At 43.0% G+C, this 21,882-nt stretch overlaps 1 protein-coding gene across 6 annotated transcripts in view; it reads right to left on the bottom strand.

Annotated features, from left to right (window-relative positions):
• ATP13A4 (ATPase 13A4) overlaps positions 1-21,882 on the bottom strand; it is a 182,925-nt gene that overhangs the window by 90,359 nt on the left and 70,684 nt on the right. For 4 of the 6 annotated variants that reach the window (XM_070072346.1, XM_070072347.1, XM_070072348.1 and 1 more), the window contains 6 exons: positions 21,037-21,210; positions 8,844-8,990; positions 4,161-4,231; positions 3,988-4,068; positions 2,121-2,190; positions 463-597 (listed from right to left, as the gene is read on the bottom strand). In XM_070072346.1, coding sequence (XP_069928447.1) covers positions 463-597; positions 2,121-2,190; positions 3,988-4,068; positions 4,161-4,231; positions 8,844-8,990; positions 21,037-21,210 — 678 coding nt within the window. Of the gene's footprint in view, positions 1-462; positions 598-2,120; positions 2,191-3,987; positions 4,069-4,160; positions 4,232-8,843; positions 8,991-21,036; positions 21,211-21,278; positions 21,376-21,882 lie in introns of those variants that run through there. The other 2 variants (XM_070072351.1, XM_070072350.1) reach the window with 2 other exon arrangements.

Genomic DNA, 21,882 nt, shown 5'->3' with positions numbered 1-21,882 from the left:
TTCAGTAGTACCTAGGTCCTCTGGTGTAGACATTAGGAAAGCCAAGAGCTGAACTGGGGCCTTGACAAATGAGTACCAACCAAACAAAAAGGACAAAGCAGTTCATATTAAATGGAGACTCCTCCACCTTCTACCCTCCCACCACCTTCAAGGTCCGGCAGTGTTTTCTGCATATATTTCTTCACTCATGATTTTTGAACATTTGCGTATGCCTCTGGCTATCATCCCTGAGTGAACTAAAGAGAGGAAAAAAATAACTTGACAGGTCAGGACTTGGAATGGAAGGGAAGGGAGGGGACTAAGTCACTGAGCATGGCCTACATGCTGGACATTCACAATCTTGGGCTCAATCAATATGAAGTAGGCAGGACTATGTCCTGATTCTCCTTTCTAATAGAATTTCAATGAAGTCACTGCTGCTCTCTTTCTTTTTTAGACCACATAATTAACAGAAAAACTCACCTCTCTGATATCATACACTGTCAAAGCTATGGAAATGATGGACATGATTATGATGGCAAAAGCGTATTCCTTATAGTCTTCACTAAACCACAAACAGACACTGAAGAGTTGAAATATGTAAAATGGATTTAGAACCTGTTGACAGACATAAAAATAGGAAGACAAGGGAGATAGTTAGGCTTCACACTTAGCTATTCACTGACTTGTTTGTTTTCATAGCCATCTCTCTGACATAAATCATCCCACACAATATTCTTCCTCTTATTGTTAAATTTATTCAGTAATTACCATTGTCAGATACAGTAACAGCAACTCTACCTGAATTTGTTCATTGAATTTTCATATAACCTTGTTAACTGGAAGTTACTAATTTATCTCCATTGTAAAGATAAAGAAACTGAGCCTTAGATCATGAGAAATTTGTCCAATCACACAGTTGTGATCATGGCTGAGTGAAGCCTTAAACCATGTCGGTCTGACCCCACAGCACTTATTTCTCATCGCTGCTGCACTTTATAGTTTACAAAGCAACGTCTCTTGCGTCATGATGGTGACCATCCACTAGTTGCATAAGGAGTAGATATTGACATCTCCCATTTACCTGCACTGACATTGAAAAAGCTGAAATTTTAGTTGGAGTGTACAAAGCTAAAAGACTGTCTTGCCTTCTACTCTGTGACATACTTTTAGGCCACTGCAGAACTTGACTTTAACAGATGAGTTGAAGGTTACTTTCTCCCATAAGTAGAAAGCTGAGTTGAAAGTGGTAAATTGTAATGAAGCATGAAGAACACTGTTGGGAGAGACTTTGACCCCAAGAGCTGTAATCCTGCTTTGCACCCTTGCTAAAATTCCCTCTGGTTGGTTTCTATCCAGCCAGACCCAGAATGGTAGCTCTTGCCTTTAGTCAGAGAAGTGTGTAAAAACTTCCTCTCAGTTTGCTTTGCCTTCTTTCGTGCTTCAAGGAAATATTGAGAAATTACCTTGAGATTAATAAGCATTTGTTTAAGGCAAGGATGAATGGAGGCCAAATGCAGATCTGGAATATCTACAGTACAGCTTTGTGGTAATGCTTTGACAATAATCACTGCAAAATGAAACATGAGGAGGCAGTGACAGCATTCGAGAGGAACATTCCACTCAGTAAGTGATCTGATCAGCAGGTCCTCCTTTCCCTCCATACATACACTGGCATCAGTAGAGCTTAGTAATGTTAAATAGATGATATTGTTCTCTCCAAAATTTTGAGTGCTGAGCAAATTGTATATGTTGCCTAAGAAAAACATTGTTTTTTAAAAATATATCAATTTAGTTTCACAAAATTGAAATGGGTGAGACAGCATAGTATTATGAAGGTAGGAAAGAAGGAAGGAAGGAGGGAGGGAGGGAAGGAGGGAGGATCAGCATATATTCAACCAGTCAACAGATAGTAAGTAAACACATGAGCATCACACCCTGCATTTTGTCAGTCAATGTGCAAAAGAGGCACCTGAAGACACACGTGAGATAAGATATGTGAAAAAAATATTCTTGACAGTCTTTCAAAATATCTCAGAAATTACAGTTATTTATTAATAAGTAGCATCCCTGATTGTTTGACTAAAATCAAATTTCTTTGTTTTCTACCCAACACTGGGAGGAAATACTGGTGAAATCACCTCTTTGATGAGCAGTTTCCAAATGGGTGTGATTTCAACATCAATGGTGTTAGGTCCACATATTAACCTCCTATAGGAAGAGAGCACAGGTCACTTAGTTGGCAATAATAACAAAGAAACTCATTTCTCACCCATCCAGAAAAAGATATACTCTCTTATCACTTTCTTGTGAGATCAACATAGCCCTCTCTTGTTGCATAACATTCCAATACTTCTCAGAATAACAGGAGGAAGGAGAGGGCCCCAGGTAAGAACACAACACACATGATCATATTGCTTCTCTTAACCTAAAATCTGTTGCCCCAAATAGTGATTTGGGTATTTCATGTTGCCCATTGTTTCATTCCAATAGTTTCAGGCCTGGCATAATCTCAATTCTATCTCTCCTCAATTCCAGTTCTATGGAAGAGGAATGAGATGGTCATTAAGAGAATATATTATCATCCTACCCCCTACTCAGAAGTCGTGGAATTGTGCAGAATTTCCTTCAGAGTAGAAAGATCTGGGGCTCTCAATATACAGAATTATACAGCTCTCTAAAAGAAGACCCAGAGATGCATTTTTGGATTATGCAGAAGAATGGTATTCTGACTTATTTTAACGGTTGAGAACATAAACCGCTCTCCTTAGACCTTCCACAGGGACACTCAAATCCAAAAGCTTGGCTGAATGTGATTAGAGCAGCACTTTCTTTTTTTTTTTTTTTTAAGATTTTATTTATTTAGTTGACAGGCAGAGTTACAGACAGAGAGACAGAGAGAAAGGTCTTCCTTCCATTGGTTCACTCCCCAAAAGGCTGCAACGGCCGGAGCTGTGCCAATCCAAAGCCAGGAGCCAGGTGCCTCCTCCTGGTCTCCCACACGGGTGCAGGGGCCCAAGCGCCTGGGCCATCCTCCACTGCCTTCCTGGGCCACAGCAGAGAGCTGGACTGGAAGAGGAGCAACCAGGACTAGAACCAGTGCCCATAGGGGATGCCGGCGCCACAGGCAGAGGATTAAACTAGTGAGCCACGGTGCCGGCCCCTAGAGCAACACTTTTAAACTATCATATTCATACAGATAACTTGATGAACTTGTTTAAAATGAAGATTCTCATCCAAAAGGGGTGAGGCATGGTCTCCCAGGGATGCTGACGCTCCAAGACTCTAGGTCGTCCCAGAGTACTGGAAGTGGAGTGAGGGAGAGTGTAAAATCATAGAAACAGCCCCAGCAGGACCTTCACAGAGTTTCACAATTTTAGAAACAAGGCCCAGAGAAAAGACATTTGTTCAGAGCAGCAGAGACTCTGACATCTCAGGGGCCGGCACCGTGGCTCACTAGGCTAATCCTCCGCCTGCGGTGCCAGCACTCCAGATTCTAGTCCCTGTTGGGGTGCCGGTTCTGTCCCGGCTGCTCCTCCTCCAGTCCAGCTCTCTGCGGTGGCCCGGGAAGGCAGTGGAGGATGGCCCAAGTGCTTGGGCCCTGCACCTGCATGGGAGACCCAGAGGAAGCACTTGGCTCCTGGCTTTGGATCGGTGCAGCGCCAGCTGTAGCAGCCATTTGTGGGGTGAACCAATGGAAGGAAGACCTTTCTCTCTATCTCTCTCTCTCACTGTCTAACTCTGCCTGTCAAAAAATAAATAAAGAGACTCTGACATTTCAGTGCCCCCCGCCAACATCCTCTGCCTCATAACCGCCTTGGAATTGGGAAGTAAAAGTCTTCCGTGGCATTCTTCTGTGGCTCCCTAATGGTTGTTATCTGAGGATGTGCAGATAATATATGTGAAAGCATTTAATTTAATAGTGCTAAATGGGGCATTATGATATTAATCAATTGACTAAGTGATAACAGTCCTTTGAAGTTATAGAAACAACAGTGTTCATGGTACCTAATCTCTTGTTCTTCTCTTGTTAGACCTGATCCAAATTTTAGGTGTATCTTGGCAGAACTGAGCCAGTCTTCCAAAGAACTAAAATAATAATAATTAGAAGAACATATTTAGTAATCATACTTCGGAGGTAATAATTTCCTCTACTGCATGCACTTGCTAGAAGAACTTACCCAATTTTCTGAAACTGTTCTTCCAAATTGTTCCAAACATATCTTATTTTTTGCACTTTTATGCATCTCACCTGCAAAAGAAAAGTACCCATTCTCTAGTTCGAGGATCAGAGAAGACACAACACCACACGGGCTGAAGAAGCATTTGTGGGAGAATTAAAAACAGAATCCTGATATATCTATCTATTTCACCATTCCTGAACTTGTCTATCCTTTCCTACTGCACAAATGGCACTCTTTATTAGAAATCGTAATTCAGGAGCTGGTGCTGTGGTGCAGCAGGTTAAGCTGAGGCCTGCAATGTCAGCATCCCACAGGGGCTTAGTTTTGAGTAATGACCCAACTCCCTATTAATGCACCTGGGAAAGCAACAGAAGATGGCCCTAGTGCCTGGGCCCCTTCACCCACGTGGGAGACTCAGAAGAAGCTCCTGGCTCCTGGCTTTGGCCTGGCCAAGAGCTGGTCATTGCGGCCACTTGGGGAGTGAACCAGCAGGTAGAAGATCTCTCTTTCTTAGCCCTTCTTCTCTCTCTGTAACTCTGCCTTTCAAATAAATAAATAAATCTTTAAAAAAAACAGTCATAATTCAGAAACATTTATCACAGGCCTACCATGTGGGTAAATGTATTAATTAATAAATAAACCCACTCTCTGCAGTCTACCATTTTGTAAATTGAGAAGAAAATATTCCAAAAAGAGAAAGCTATGTTATATAGTTCAGTATGTGCATGTCGTAGAAACAAAGACATAATGAAGTAAAAGCATAGTCTTGAAGCTCTATGGAACGAAAATGGTGGAAGGCATCCTGCAGATGACAACTGAGCTCCAACACTGGAAAACTGGAAGAAGGTGGCTCAGGTGAGAAGAGAGCAGGGCACTTTAGGAGTGTGTAGAAGTTAGCTGAGGAGTAGGGGGCAAGGGAGTGGGTCCCTGTGACTGCAGCATGGGGAGCGAAACCAGAAGAGTAACTAAGACCAGAGAGCAGATTGTGAGCGGCCTTAATGCGAGGATAAGGGATTTGGGACTTCATCTCACAGGCTGTGGGCCTTGGAGTAACCTACAGGGGACGCTGAAAATGATTAGGCTGGTAACAAATACTTAAGGGGAGAGAGGAGGCTATTGCGGGAAAGTGGACCCCAGAGAGCGAGGGCCTGAGGGTGCTGGCAGAGGAGAGGGACGGGCGAACACTGGTGAGGGACTGCTCTCTTGCTCCTGTGTGAACGTTTTGTGTGAACCTGATTTCCATGAACCGCTGGCCTACCCAAGCACAAAGAGAAGGAATGAGACTGTGATATTGCTCTGAGGAAATGGTTCTAGTCCCAGACTTCTCAAGGAGCCTCAGAAAACACTTGTGCTTGCCCGGGCCTTCTGCCACCCGCAGATTCTGATTTAGTGCCTGCAGTGCTTCATGGGCAAGATATTTTAGAATTTCCCCAGATGATTTGAATGTGCAGCCGAAGTTGAGAAACAGTGCTCATGACTTCCTTTTATAGCTATTGTGTGCTTCAACTAAATTTCTTCAGCTGAATTTCTTTGCACCTCAGTTTCTCCATGAATAAATTGAGGTAATTGGCCAGATAATGTTTGAGTTCCACTTCAGCTCCTCTGTCTTCTATACCTAGGAATATTACAGTCAGTGTAGCCATTAGATAGTAAATTATAAAACTGGAAACAGTAGATAGCTGGAACATTTTAAGTGCTCAATACATTTTTGATTAAATAAATGAAGGGATGCTTTTCAAAACCATGTCAACCAGAAATATAGTTTAAATCCCTGCACTCCAATGCAAAGTTACCTCAAATGAACCTTGATCCTACCCATTAAGCATGTGCGTGCACGTGTTTGTTAACAGTTAGCAAGCAGAAGTGTGAAATGCTTTATTTTTTTTCTTACGGAATGAATTTATTTCAATGAGGTTAGTTGCAAAATAAAGTATTAGAAATGTATCCCATATCTAACTGATTTTCATTACAAAATTGAAGGGAATTGTCACTGGTAATACTTCTTCCATAAGCTAAAAATTAGAGGGCAGAGTATTTGAATGTGTCCAACCCTGAAGCAAACGAGCAGTCCTGGTCCTAAGGGAACCTCAAGTTTCTTGCCTCAGAATTTAACTTTCCATCTCAATATTCCCTAAAGTTTTGCAAAGACAGCTGGAATGTAATGACGGCCACTATTTTTGTTAACAACTTAAGGCTCTTGGGGCCAGTGCTGTGGCATAGCGGGTAAAGCCACTGCTTGCAGTGTCAGCATCCAATATGGGTGCTGGTTCAAGTTCCAGCTGCTCCATTTCCGATCCAGCTCTCTGCTATGGCCTGGGAAAGCAGTGGAAGATGGCCCAGGCCCTTGGGCCCCTGCACCCACATGGGAGACCTGGAAGAAGCTCCTGACCCCTGACTTCAGATCGGCGCAACTCCAGCCATTGCAGCTATCTGGGGAGTGAACTAGTGGATGGAAGACCTCTCTCTTTCTCTCTCTCTGCCTCTGCCTCTCTGTAACTCTGCCTTTCACATAAATAAATAAATAAATCTTTAAAAAATAAACTTCATGCTCTTCACATATTATCATTAGTCTTTTCACCTTCCTGTGATAGGATAGATAGGGTTTTCATCATCACTTTGCACTTGAAGTTCATTTTGTCAAGTAACTTGCAAGGCTGGAATTTTAGCTCCACTCCATCTAACTTCGATGTTCAGTCCCTCAAAGGATACAATATAAAATTTTCAAAAGAAAATCTAAAAATCCCTTTACATCATGATTCTAGTTGTATAAAGTGAAGATTGTCTACTTTATTAATTCCATGCATTTGAAAATCTTTTTTTTTTAAAGGGGGGGGGGTGTGTGTGTAAAGGAGACTCTGCCATAGAATGGGAGCCCTGAGGAGTTAGAGAACCTCTATGGAGAGGTGGTGAAACCACAGACAGTCTGAGACATGCACAGTCATCGGAGGCGTGGACCATCCAGAGATGAAGGCGGCACTCACAGGGAGTAACAGCTGACTTGTGCATTTTATCTCAGGCCTTCAACTAGGAACCGTCTGAGGCTCTTTGAGGCCATTCCTCACGCGGTGAGAGGGCGAGTCCAGCATGGACCTTTGAAGCATCTTTGAGATTCCCCCAGCAGGCAACTGCTCTGCCTGGAGCGTATCTGCTCTCCTCATCACCTTCAGGGCCTCTGGAAGCTGGGAAGAGGTCAAGAGAGGGATGAGTTCATTTGCTCATTTCCAGGCACTTCGGGTCAGGACACCTAACTAGGAGACTGAGCATCTCCTGCGGGGTGGATTCCATCTTTCCTCTGAGGGACCAGGAAGAGCTCCTCTCCCCAGGCTTCTTGCTCTGCAGTTCTTGTTGGCACACGCTCTCAGGGCATCCTGTTTAACAGGTTAAGCAGCGGGTTTCAGTTCTGCCTGCAGTCCTGCAAGATGGTCCTTAGAGCCTCCTCAGCCTCCTTTGCAAACCCGACTTGGTTTCTTTGGGGCAGTCTTCAAAGTCCCTGCAGAAGGCCCTAAATGATGACCACCTCGGTGCTGTGGGTGCTGTTATGGACACCAGTGCTTCAGTGTCTTAGACGTCTCCAATCTGATCAAAGTTCTGGCCCTATTGTGAATATAGCTCATTGCAGTTCACAAATCACCTTAACATGTGTCTTCTTATTTTAGGTTCACAATCGCCCTGAGAAACAGGCAGAGAAGGATTATTGCTCTAGTTCTGTAAATAAACTCAAGACTCCAGGGAGACAGCCAGTAGCCCAACTCCCTATATCATGAGCTGGCAAATGAAGGTATCAAGCTTTTTGATAGAGAATTTTCCATTTTAAGATCTCTGCCCCTCCCTCAGTTTCTGTTTGTTTATTTGAGCATCCCTTTCATTTGGCTGTGCACTTATTTATTCAATGCAATTAAAGATGCAAGAATTTCAGGACAATAGGCCCTGAGGCCAGGTCCCTAAGGCAGACTTGGGAATCCTACCTTTCCAGGTGAATGAGGCAATCTGCTAGGAGAAGGGACTTGAGCTCCTCTGTTACGTTTATTTTGGCAGCTAAGACTATGAGGTGAAAACAATTGAAACAATTTGAAAAAGCTGACCTTGAACTCCTAAAGCAAACAGCTGTCTACATATATAAATGTAAGAGAAAACAATTTGTCTTATAAAATGTGTTGTAATATGAATGTTTACTAGCCATATTCTGAGACGGATTCATTTACTATAGTGAAGAGGGAGTATCCCAAACACCTTTGAATGACAAAATTCAAATGAGGTCATTTTGTAGCTGTAAGAAAACTGCCTGGAATGTTCCTGGATGATTTTCTTTTACTGTAAGGTGAACACAGGTTACAACACGGAGCATGACACTATTAGCAGCTAATAGGTTTGGAGATCTTTTATGTACCTGGCACTGTATTGATCATTGTATTCCTTAATTTGCTGAACTTCACCAATTAATATCAGAGATGAGCATTATCATCATTTTATTGAAGAGAAAATTGAGGCTCAGCAGAGCTAGTTGGTCCAGAACTGCACTGCTTAGGACAAAGCTGAGATTTGGAGCAAGCTCTCTCTGGCTCCAAAGTCTGTGTTCATCACACTGTCAGTGGAGGATTGGCACCAGGGAGGACCTAGACTTAACTTTGTGGTACTGGGTTAGATTTCTCTGGCATCAGCAATAGCCCTAAGTGGTCTTACCTCTAGGTCCGGCTTTTTGATGGCTCTGTTTATGATATACTCCTCATCAGCAATGACAGGGTGGTCAGGAGTGAGACCGAAGGCACTGCCCAATGCTGCCAGGTGGATCCATGTTACCTTTTTCCTAGAGTAAGTCTGGAATTCGTCCTGAGGAAACAGACACCAAATACCCATGAAGTTAAGAGAAGTCATCGGGCTACAGCTCAACCTGAAAAACATCATTTTCATACAGCTCTGTATGTTTGTGGGGTTAATGAACATTCTAGGCTGGGGCTGGCACTGTGACATAGCAGGTAAAGCTGCCATTAACAGTGCTGGCATCCTATGTGGGCGCCGGTTTGATTCCCAGCTGTTCCACTTCCAATCCAACTCTCTTCTGTGGCCTGGGAAAGCAGTAGAAGATGGCCCAAGTCCTTGGGCCCCTGCAACCACATGGGAGACCTGGCTTCGGATCCACGCAGCTGTGGCTGTTGTGGCCATCTAGTGAGTGAACCCGTGGATGGAAGAACTCTCTCTCTCTCTCTCTCTCTCTCTCTCTCTCCTCTCTGTCTGTCCCTGCCTCTCGGTAACTCTTCCTTCAAATAAATAAATAAATCTTTAGAAAAAAACATTCGAGGCAGAGTTAGATGTCTTTGAAAGATGATGGATATAGAGATTGAGGGGAAGGCTTGTCCTCGGGTATTAGGGAATCTGGAGAGGATGGTGAAGCATGGACGCGCACAGCAGGAGGTGTCGGCTCAGACAAGAACCCACTTCCCCCTTTGCCTCCCAGCCCATGGGGCTACGGCCTGGTGGAAAAGTTCACAAAGGAAACACAAAAAACAAGCATTTCCAAGGTTAGGGTATCTCCAAGGTTCGGGCATGACACCATCCCCATCTTTCAAGCCTTAACTCAAAGTTCCCCCTTTTCCAGATAAGCCCCTTTAACACCCTCCAACAACAACAACAAAAAAGAAATCTCACTGTGCTAACTCCAAAGTGCATTAGCAGTGTGCCTCTTGCACTCCTAATCATTTTCTGCCTGAGTTGTCTTAATCCTTCTAGTCCATCTTGAAGGCAGCGACTGTATTTTAGTGTTTCTTATCTCTCCCTCAGTGTGGAGCACTGAGACCTGACAGTGAGAGGACAGTGAATGGAAGAAAAAGATCAGGGGGCCAGCGTGGTGGTACAGTGGGTTAAAGCCCTGGCCTGAAGCACCGGCATCCCATATGGGCACCAGTTCTAGTCCTGGCTGCTCCTCTTCCAATCCAGCTCGCCACTATGGCCTGGGAAAGTAGTAGAGGATGGCCCAAATCCTTGGGCCCCTGCACCTGTGTGGGAGACCCAGAAGAAGCTCCTGGCTCCTGGCTTCGGATCTGTGCAGCTCCGGCCATTGCGGCCATCTGGGGAGTGAACCAGTGGAAGGAAGACCTCTCTCTCTGTCTCTACCTCTCTCTGCAACTCTGTCTTTCAAATAAATAAAATAAATCTTAAAAAAAAGAAAAAGATCAGGTCCTTGGAAGGAATAATGTCCAAAGGTCATTGTCAAGACTTCAGCACAGGTAGGATTGAAGAAGGTACCTTAGTGTGTGACCCTAATTGCAATTGCTTCCCTTTGCAGTTCACTTTATCACAGAATAAATCAAGAGGGAAAAGCACCAAATGAGCAAATACTGCAACTGCCTCTTACCCTCTGTGCTAGCCTACATTTTGCTAAAAATTACAGTTACTTTGGATTGCCATTTTGACATCCAGCCTCAGCTTGGGACTTCCAAACTATAGAGTTTCAATGATAAATTTGGTAAGAAAGCACCTAATTCGGTTCAGTGCTATGGCATAGTGAGCTAAGCCTCCGCCTGCAGCACCGGCATCCCATATGGGCGTCAGTTCATATCCCAGCTGCTCCTCTTCTGATTCAGTTCTCTGTTATGGCCTGAGAAGGCAGTAGAAGATGGCCCAAGTGCTTGGGCCCCTGCACCTGGGTGGAAGACCTGGAAAAGCTCCTGGTTGCAGGCTTCAGATCAGCCCAGCTCTGGCCATTGCAGCCATTTGGGGAGTAAACCAGAGGATGGAAGATCTTTTTCTCTGTCTCTCCCTCTGTCTATAACTCTACCTCTCAAATAAATAAATAAAATCTTTTTTTAAAAAAAGCACATTATTTATAGGTAAATGGAAACACAAATGATAAAATATCCATCAAGACCAGAGACCTCAGGGGACCAAGTAAAGATAATTAAGAAGACAGCTATTCTTGATCCCCTTAAGTGAATAAGTGAATTAAAATAACACTAACTATAAATTTTCATCTGATTACTTAGAAATTTATAAAATCTTTATGTATTAGTTACCTTGTTTTTGCCTCACAATTCTTCAAAGTCATTATTATTATCATCTTCATTTTGCAGATGAGAAAACTGACCATCAGCAAAGTTAAGAACTGTTCAAGTAAGTCTGGTCTGATCAGTAGGGACAGAATGAGGACCTGGGTCAGGTCTTCCTACTGTAAGACTTGGCTCTTTCATCTTTGTTTCAACAAGTAGCACATGGTATGGGTGTATGTATATAGCTTGTGTTTGAAAATCATAAACATCTGAGCTGTGTAGAAAAAAAAAACAGCCAGTTTATCACAATCTCTGCTGCCTTGGCAATACAGATTCTGATTCCCTAAATCAAGCTGTCACCCCCTGGCCCTGTGTGACAGCTAACAGATCTTCTGACTATAATAGCTAAAGAGGGGAAAGCAAGGTAGACCAGTGGAATGCACAACTTCTTCAAGGTCAAGATTGGGGCAGGTGTTTGGTGCTTAAAATGCTTGCTAGGATAGCTGGATTTGAGTTCCAACTGTATTCCATCTTCCTGATGATGCAAATCATGGGAGTCAGCAGGTGATTGACTGGGTCTCTGCCACCCAGGTAGGAGACCTGGATTGAGTTCCTGGCTCCCAGCTTCAGGCTGGTGCAGCCCACATGATGTGAACATTTGGAGAATAAACCAGTAGATGAGAGTGCTCTCTCACTCTCTCTCAATCTCTCTCTCTCTGTCAATCTCTCTCTGTCAATCTCTCTCTCTCTCTCTCTCATCCCTCCCTCTTACATGGTTAAAACAGTAAATAATTGTTTTGTAAAAAGGCAAATCTTAATTTAATGCTTCAGCTGTGTGCTTAGTCTGAGTGACCATTAAAAGGAAGCTTCATCTCTACACCTACAAACTTATATGAAGGCAATTTTAAAAGTTCATGGGGAATGGCTGGCACCGCAGCTCACTAGGCTAATCCTCCGCCTGCGGCACTGGTACCCCGGGTTCTAGTCCCGGTTGGGGCACTGGTTCTGTCCTGTTTGCTCCTCTTCCAATCCAACTCTCTGCTGCAGCTCAGGAAGGCAGTGGAGGATGGCCCAAGTGCTTGAGCCCTGCACATGCATAGAAGACCAGGAGGAAGCACGTGGCTCCTGGCTTCGGATCAGCACAGCGCCGGCGGTGGTGGCCACTTGGGGGTGAACCAACGGAAGGAAGACCTTTCTCTCTGTCTCTCTCTCTCTCACTGTCTAACTCTGCCTGTCAAAAAAAAATTCATGGGAAAAAAAAAAACAGAATTAAAAGTTGTTTGTTTTATGAAAAAATTTCAAAATTCATGCATAGTTTTTCCATAACATGTAGTTTCCATGAGCTTTTTGAAGATCCCTTACCACTTATAGCATCACTAAATCAAAGGTGCTTTATTTTCTGTCTATTGCATTTAAGTTTTTTCCTCTCATTGTAAGCCCCAAGTTCAAGTATTCATAATTCTATATAATGCAAAAATAGAATTCTATAAGCAAAATAAACGATAGAGTCATTTTTCTTAGAGTATTGTAGTGACACTGACTTGTCTCTTGTTTTGAACCCTGTTGAAGATTCTAAGGGGAAAAAAGCAAATACATGGAAGGAAAGTATGTCAATAGGTAGTGACCTATTTAAGTGTTATCACCAGCTGCTCTCAGTTTTCAGTTTGCCATTGGCCATTAAAGAAAGAACAGGGGCTGTTCTTGGAAGCCTCTGAGCCCAGCTTTCTTTATTCAGGGAGTGGGTAGTATAATAACACCACATTTCATGGATGCGCAAAGGATTTGATAAAACGATGCACCTGGTCCCAGGTCTGCCCTCTAACAAGGGTGCAACAAATGCTAGTTGGCATATGATGCCTTGCCTTACTTTTTACAGATGTGGTTACTGAGATCTCTCTGGAACTTATTTTTCCTTCAAGAAAAGTTTAGGCTCTTTTACCATCTATTTTTTTTCCACTTTAGTCTGTTTCCTGCATCATTCAAGCACTTCATGATTTGTAAAATACTTACATGCACCAGTGGACCTCCCATTTCAAATAGTTGGTTTAAATACAAATAAGTCAAACAGTTTGCCTGGCAAATCTGGACTGTTCACATCTCAAGTCTCACGGGACAGGTTTTACCTTCTCTGTATCAAGAGAAATCACCAGGTCAGCCCTTGAATTCTAAAACAGTAGGTTTTAAAATAATCCAATAATGGGTTTCAAAAGTTGAATATACACAGAGGACATATGTTTGACCCAGACAGAAAAAGAGAGGGAGAGACCTTAGCATTTTTTTATTTCCTGTGGACTTGCACTTTCTGAACCTGGAAATGTCAGGCTAACGTTTGTATTTCGCTGGCGTGAATTATCTCATGCCAACTTTCTCTACAAGATCTCATCCCTGGGAATTTAAAAGCAGTGTAATGGTCACTTCAAGTTCAGACCAAAGCTGTGACTCCTGTGTGGGAGTTCACTACACAAAAAAAATGAGCTTGCATTAAAAAAAAAAGAACTTATTACACAGTTCCAAAGAGACATCAGAAAATGAGTGCTTTTCGCTTGGAGATGGATACATTGCAACACTAAAAGCCTGAACTCCAGCTAAGGTGAAGGATTTAGAGGACTGCCACCAAAGCAATAATAACATATTTCTCAGGCTCTTCTAAAACACTGTAACTTTGACAAAACACTATTCTTTTTATATGTTAGCATCTTCTCTCTCTCTTTCTCTCTCCCTCCCTCTCGGCCAGACCCATTGATGTTCTCGACATCTTGACCTCATATTCCCAATATTGCTTAGTTAGAAAAAGTTAACATTGGCTAGAATGTAGAACTTAGTTAGAAGAGATAAAGAGAAAATTCTAAGCACTGGAAAAAATCTTACACTCAATAGTCTCAATACTCCTGTGACATATTGACCAAAAATGCAGGGCAGGGCAAAGCAGTGAAGTCATACAGCAAAGATTTGTTGTTTGAAAAAAGGAAATTTAAAGCAACTCAGCGTACATTTTGAAGAAATTGGGCCTTTTTTTGGAATTGTTTTCTGAGTGAGGAGGGAGCAGCAGATTAGCTGGTTCCTTGTCTGAAACACTTGGAGATGCCATGCATAGTAAGAAGTTAACCAATGCTCATGCAATGCCTGCATGGCAGCCGAGTTTCCATCCCAGTGTCTAACACACCTTTCACCTCATTTAGTCCTCTCCAGGCAGCAGATGCTACTGTTAGGCTCACTTAACAAAAGTGGCAATGGGGGCAAAGTGGGGTTCAGTAACTGGTCTGTTATAGACTGAATTATGTAACCCAAAATTCATTTGCCAAAGCACTGCCCTCCAATATATTTGGAGATGGAGCCTTCAGAGGGTGAGGAAGATTGAGGTCACCGGGTGGTGCTGTAATCTGATAGGAATCATGTCCACAGAAGCTGAAGAAGAGAGGTTAGAAGCGCAAGCCCACAATGGACAGGCCGTGCAAGGCTGTACTGAGAAGGCCGTCAATGCACACCAAGGAGAGGCCTCATCAGAACCGACCCCGTCCACACCTTAACCTTGGATGTCCGAAGTCTAGAACTGAGCATTTCTGTTGTTTGTGCCGGTCTGTGATAGTCTGTTGTGGAAGTCCTAACAGATAAGCATGTTGTGCGGAGTAGGCAGCCAGGCTCCAGACTCATCTTTAGCCATTTCACAGGGCTGGCACTGTAGAGCCAGTTGCTTGTCAGGGAACACAGATTATAGTTCATACTCAAGTCCACCTTTCAGTGTAAGCTTTGCTTCTACTGCTTACAGGTATGGGGTCTTCAGCATTTTGCTTAACTTCGCTTCCATCTGTAATATGGGTGAAAGGGGAATAATCTCTACCGGTAAGAACCAAGTGAGATGACATGCATGGAACTATTTAAGCCACACTATAAATGTCAGTATGCTACAAAGGACAATGTCTTCAAAATGATTTGTCTTAAGACACAGCCATTTCTCAGAGATCAGCTCACAGAATATCCAGGATGTCTGGCTGAATATCAAATTAAAAAACAGGTTGAATGGGAGGTGAAAGGACCAAAGTCGGAAGAGGGGACACATACCTAAAAGAAGCAACACTGGCTTCTCCTACTTTCTCTACTGTGGCTTTCACTTTAGTGTCTATAAAAAAAAGTGCTGCTAAAAACCATGAGACCAGTGTTACCAAAGAAATTCATCTTATTTCATTGAATTAAATAAATACTGAGTACCTACTGTGAGCACATGCTAAGTGATATAGCGGATGAAAAGTAAACCATGGTCCCATCTTCCAAAAGCTTATAACTTAACAGAAGAAAAAACTGCAAAAAGGAATTCAGCATAATGAAAAATTCAGGACTCAGAGAATCAGAAGGACTTGGGTTCAAGTTCTTTGTAAAATTCCCTTTACCTGGACCACTCTCCATGTGCCCATGCCCACCAGCCACTATCACCATTTAACACATATCCTTTGGAGCTAGAAAAACTTTTCTTTCTTGACTCATCGAAATCTCTTTTATCCATCTACCATATCATGAATCTTTCCTGATCAGTACTTCAAGAGTTGGACTTGGGAGTGGGCATTTGGAATAGTAGATCAGATGCGGGTTGGGAAACTCACATCCCATATCAAGGTGCCTGGTTCAAATCCCAGTTCCTTTGTTTCTGATCCGTTTCCTACTAATGTGCACCCTAGGAGGCAACCAGGTACTTAGATTCCTGCTACCAACATGGGAGAGGCAGACTGAGTTCCAGGCTCCTGGCTTTGGCCTGGCCTACACCAGGCTATTGCAGATATTTTGGAAGTGAGATCAAAAATTTCAGTGTGTTCCTCTATCTTTCAAATAAAATTGAAATAAATAAATTTTAAAAATAATGGGATTTTTGCACTTGCGTAGCATGTGGTGGACTCCATGTACCCTATTTTATTAATCATTACACTCTCCCTTGACACACACAGCTGCCCATGAGCTAGCACTGTGGCTGGCTTATAGCCTGTGTTCATCAAATTTATGAAGGGAAGTGGGATGGCAAAGAGAAATCTTGTTTCCAAAATTTCCAAATTTGCAAAGTCAATTATTCACTCTGTTTCCTCATCTGCAAAATGGAGATGATAGCTCCCATTTTCCAGGATTTCTATGAGCATTAAATGAAATAATCGCTGACATGCTATAGTATAAACTGCTAAATGTATAGCATTTTAATAGAAGGCAGACAGCAAAACTGCAGCAGTCAGAAACAAAAGTGGAGCTGAAAGAACACAGAGCACATGACTAACTCCCTCCAGAATTGGGACAGAGAATCAACCAACAAAGATGCAATAGAGTAGGTGAAACAGGGCTGAGGAATGAGGAGGCTTTAGTAAGTAGAGATACAGTGCCTGCCTTGCACATCTACTCTAGAGAGAATGTGTGTGTGTGTGCGCGCGTGTGTGCACATGGGCTCCTCCCTAGAATGTCACCTTGTAAGGACAGGGATTACCTCCTGTTTTGCTCATGTCTCTATCCCCAGTGCCTGGTAAATACTGAATGAATGAATATAAATATGAACAAATGAAGGGGAGCAGGAATTTCAGAAGACACATGATGCTGTTATGGATAAGAACATGGACAACACAAGGTGTCTGCTTCTGTAGACGCTGGTGCTGGTGTGGGGAGAGACCCGCTGCAGAGGAGGAGGGGGTGGAGGAAGCAGATCGCCTCAACACAAAGGCCAAGGGCTGCCGCGAACCCTGGTGGGCTGGCAGACTTCAGGACGCCATTTGCATGGCTGATTGGCAGAGTTATTCAGTTTTTTTAACTAAAGGCCAGAGCCTTGACATCTTTAATTGAAATCAAAGGGGAAATGCCCCCTCCCCACCTCTGTAAATACATCAAAATTAAGTGCCTTGGGTCAGGCCTCAAAACTAATCAACACTCTGCTCTGAACATCCTGGATCTTTGACAGTATATAACATACAACGATAGTGCAGGAAAAATGTGTTTGTAATTATAATAAAGACGGAAACTATGGAAATCATCAGGAGCACTGAATTCAGACGGCCAATGAATGTAAATCATGTTATTTGCATAGAAATATGGCATCGTTGCAGATATTGGTTAGAATTCAAAAGTAGATGAATAATGAATAAAATGCCACTTTAAAAATTACAAAATGAGACTGTAATTACTCTTACCTTTTGGAAAGATATAAAAATCTCTAGAGGTTCTCAATAAAAGAGAACTGAAAAGAAATTGTGTACTGAAAGGGTTTTGGTGAGTACATCGTGGACTCTTTTTCTTTTATTTTACTCTATCTTTTAATAAGAAGGGATATGGAATCAGCAGCTGTGATCGTGATCTGTGATCCTACTAGCATGAGATTGATGATAAACACCAAGAACGGGTAGACAGCATTTCAGATAGGAGTCATCCAGCCCTTCTTAATGGGAAGTCATTACACTATAGCTATTTTAACATAATTCAAATAAAATCTTTTTAAGGTGTTATTTTAATGCAAAAAAAACTATCAACAAACTTTTAAACTATTGGTACCTAAAGCTTATTTTTCCCTTAGTCTTAGTATGAATGTTTGAAATAATTGAATTCCTGTCTAATTGCATAAAAACTAATTTGGAGCCTCATTTGTTTGGAAAGTCTCTGGCATAGCAAATCCATTTAATATGACACATCAGAGTAGGTAATTAAAAATTAAAGTTGAAATCAAGAAGAAAAAGGCAAGATTGAAGCTGTTTTAGATTGCTCTGATTAGTGAGGTATAGGCCGTGAAAGGTGGGGAGAACTTAATAGACTTTCAAAGAGGCAAAGAAAGAAGCCCAATGAGGGATGCAGCTTGGAGGCATAGTACTTTTTGAGTCATTCCCATATACGTCCAGCTGCAAAGCTGAGCACATGCAACCAGGAGAATCATTTGTCTTGGTGTGGATGAAGACTGGTATTCCTGGTCACAGGACACCTCCCCCCATGCTGGGGTCCTGGAAGGGCAGGCCAGGCCTGCTGGGTGAGGAGGGAAGGGCACAGCATCCAGAAGAGCAGGGCCATGAGACATGGAATTGTCTGTGTATAGCAAGCTCTTCTGTACAGAAAGTCCTTGGAGTCGCTTGGGCCATAACACACACACACATACTTTCCATGTGACCTGTGATAACACATGTCACAGCTTGCTAATGGCTTTTACACAAGTTATCTTGCTTCATCCTCACACCAGTCCACAAAAGAACAAGTGCTTTACCAGTTGCATTTTACAAGTGAAGAAATCGAGATCCTGAAAACTTAGGGAACCAATACAAAATACTAGCACTACAAGTCAAAACAATGGACTCCAAATTACCAAGTGCACCATCCCCCTCTATGCTACACTTCTTAAATTTGTTACTCTTAGTTGATTTTTCTTTTTCCCTCTCTCTTCATTTTCCTTTTACTATTTCCCTCTCCAGTTCTCCCATCTCCCTCCTTTCTGTTCCCACTTCCTTGCCTATTTCCTCTTATTCCTGACTGTGTCCCACTCTGCAAGCCCCGAGAGCATGGTTCAGTCACCAGCCATTCTCAGGTGGGAGGAAGCTTTGAAGGCTCTCTGGAAGGCAGAACCCTTCTTGTTTCTCAGGTTCTGTTTCTGCTGAAGCAAAAGCACAGACTCAGAAGAACCATTTGGAAAAGATCTAAGTACCTGCTGCATAGACTTCAATTCCTTTCATGCCAAAACATAGGAATCTCATGGGTCTCTAAGTTCATGTGGAGGAGTTGATCTATGAGGTTCCCGAAGATGGCAGCCTTCTGAAAATACATTTTCCCCTCTCCGAATTCCAAAAGACATACTTCTCTTCCCTTGCCCCAGCAAGACACTCAGGCTGCGACACAGAGGCCACTTACATCACTTTGCTAAATCTAGATTAGTCCTTCCTGACACCATAGACCTACACACAGTGACTGAGCCATAAATCTAGTGTGCAGGTGTCTGATCATCTCCCTAGGACCCAGTGCACATGTGGACTCATCAGTGGGAGAGACGGCCACTGACACCAGATTTTTTCCCAGGGGTAGCCTCTTACCAGAACCATTAGCATCACCTAAGAACCTACTTAACATGCATATTGTTGCACTCCAATCCAAATCCAGTAGATTAGAAGGGGGCCCAGAATTCCCTTTGTAGACTCTCTAGATTATTTTTATGCCAGCTGAGGTTTGGGAACCACTCACCTAAGTACAATTCAATGGGTAGAGCCTAGGACCAAGAGCCAAAATGCATAGGACCTAGTCTTGGTTAGGCCCTTACCCATATATGAGCTCAGGAAGATGGTATCACCTCCCCAGATCCACATTCCTCACCCCTCCAATGAAGACATTTCACCTGTGAGTGCCAGGCACTCCTATCTCACGCATATGCTGGGAGCCCTCATGAAGCGTGATCTGAGGTATCAAGAGAGTGCCACTCCCGCCTAACATCATCAGAATGACTTGCTCTTACTCCACTCTCATCTCTCGCTTTCTTAAAATCTCAAGGTTTATTTTCCAAGATGTTCCAGTTAAATTATAGTTGAGGAGGCCCCTCAACTCTCCCCTGTATCATGGTTCACAGGTCAGCTAAGCTGGGATGTGAAATAGATAGGACCGGAGGCACCAGGATCAAGAAACGATGGCCAGAGCTGGTCCCAGTGGAGTAAATCATCACAAAGGAAAACCTCATCCAATTTCTGTTTCACTGATGCTGAGCCCCAGCTCTGTTAGATTTCAGATTGAAATGCAGTTTGCTTTATTTGTGTGTAGACAGTAATAAGGTTTGTTGCTAGCCTCCCCTCTTATTGCATCAAATAGAATATTTATCTCCAGGGATTATTACATATAAAAGAAGCTGAACTCCCAATAGATGTTGATTTATCAAGAATATTGTTGGGCAAGCTTTTTGTGCAATGGTTAAGACACCACTTAGGACACCCACATCCCACGTTGCAGTGCCTGGATTCAAGTCCCAGCTCTGCTTCCAATTCCAGATTCCTGCTAACGTGCACCTTGGGAGACAGCAGTTGATGACTTAAGTAGTAGCGTCCCTGCCACATACAAATAAGTAAAATGAATAAAAATAAAAGTAAGTACTTTCTTGTCATTCCTTGACAAGAGCACTTAGTAACTGTCAGTCAAAAGGTGTCTCCATGACACTGTCCATTCATTCTCTTGAACAGGAATGCCCATTTCAATCCATCCACTGCATGATGCTAATGGGATCGCCACCACACACAGGAACTAGGCAAGCAGCAGTTAGCAAGGTAGAAGATTACTTTCCTGGCAGAACTAACAGCTATGAAGGAACAATGCACACGAAGTGTCATGAGCGTCAGGAAGAAGCAGTATTGGAACAAATACACACTCACAATGCCAAGGCCTTGAATTCCTAGACAGCAATCATGATCTTAGGGAAAGATGGATGCATTGTTACCCTGGAATAGCTGCAGAATGCAACACAATCACATCAATAACTGTGTCTCTTTCAGGTCAGAAGGGCAAAACACCATTCCCCTCAGAGAAATACTCCCCATCTCCACCTCTCCTCCCCCACCTAGGGTCACTTCAGTTTGGGTTGGGGGAGATAAATGTAGATGTGTCAGAATCTGGGGGGAAGAGTGAGTATGAATGTTGTGTAGCCTATAGAATAATTTCATACTGTTTATTATTTTTAGCTACAATTTGGTTGTTCTCTGATATTCACAAAACTTACGATTTTAAAAGGAATACCCTTTCAAATAAGATTTCTCAATCAAATCCCACTGTACCCCTAGTATGGAATTCTTGATAGGTGCAAAGCCGTGTAGGAAGCTAAGATTGAAGCCTCTGCTTACCACCTGCCTTGTGCACATCTCCTCCATCCACCCCACAACACAGTGTCCCAGAGAAAAGGCCACTGGCTACAAAACCAGGTATGCACTTACTGTTGTCCTCAGCAACACGACGTCTGCTTCTTGCAAGGAACATGGGACACAGTTTGCCCACACGTGCCAAGCCGGTCTCCAGTAAAACACCAAGGGGAGAATTCCAAATGATAAGACGGATCCAGCAAGACAGAGGGCTTGTCGGCAGCCTTGAGTCCGGTAGCCAAATACTTCCTGGGACAGAATCAAAATGACTCCAGATGTTGGTTAAGCATAATAAACAATTAATGAGCAAAACTTACTTTAGTGATGGAACTGGGTCCAGGAAATGAAGAAGTTGATGAGAGTGACAAGAGGACAGGGTGACTGACGGACAGACTGGAGAAGGATTCTTGGGCAAGAAGTGTAAGGGATGATCCCTTGCAGGTTGTGATCTAACTGGGAAACACAGTTTATGTAATTTGTGTATCCACCTACCCTAGGGGCAAGCCCTGTGCTAATGTTCAGATGCATCACCTGACTTGGTCTCCTAATCATCCCTATTCCTATATTATTCCTGAAATGAGATAATATTACCCTAGCTCCATAAATGATGGGACTGAGCTAAGACAAGGCTAAGCTTGTCCAAGGCCACACACTCCAAGTTCTGTCAGCCACTAAGTCCAGCATTTGATTCACAGCTACAGCAGACATGATCACAAGACAGCAGACAGAAGGCTAGATGATGATCATGACATTATCCCCTTTGTTAGAAGCAGCAGTCTCATTAGCAGGAGGGGCTAGAACCAGTCCTTGACTTTGGAATCAGGGTTTGGTGAAAGAATTTGACCACAAAGACATTAGCAGCCAACTTGCCTTTGGGAGTTTGGTGTGGAGCTATGGGTTCCCACGCTCCTCCCCTGTTTA

The sequence above is a fragment of the Oryctolagus cuniculus genome, chromosome 4 (assembly GCF_964237555.1).
Source record: "Oryctolagus cuniculus chromosome 4, mOryCun1.1, whole genome shotgun sequence".
In the NCBI taxonomy this organism is placed as follows: domain Eukaryota; kingdom Metazoa; phylum Chordata; class Mammalia; order Lagomorpha; family Leporidae; genus Oryctolagus; species Oryctolagus cuniculus.
Note: the sequence above shows the minus strand (reverse complement) of the source record. Positions and strands in the feature narration are given on the sequence as shown.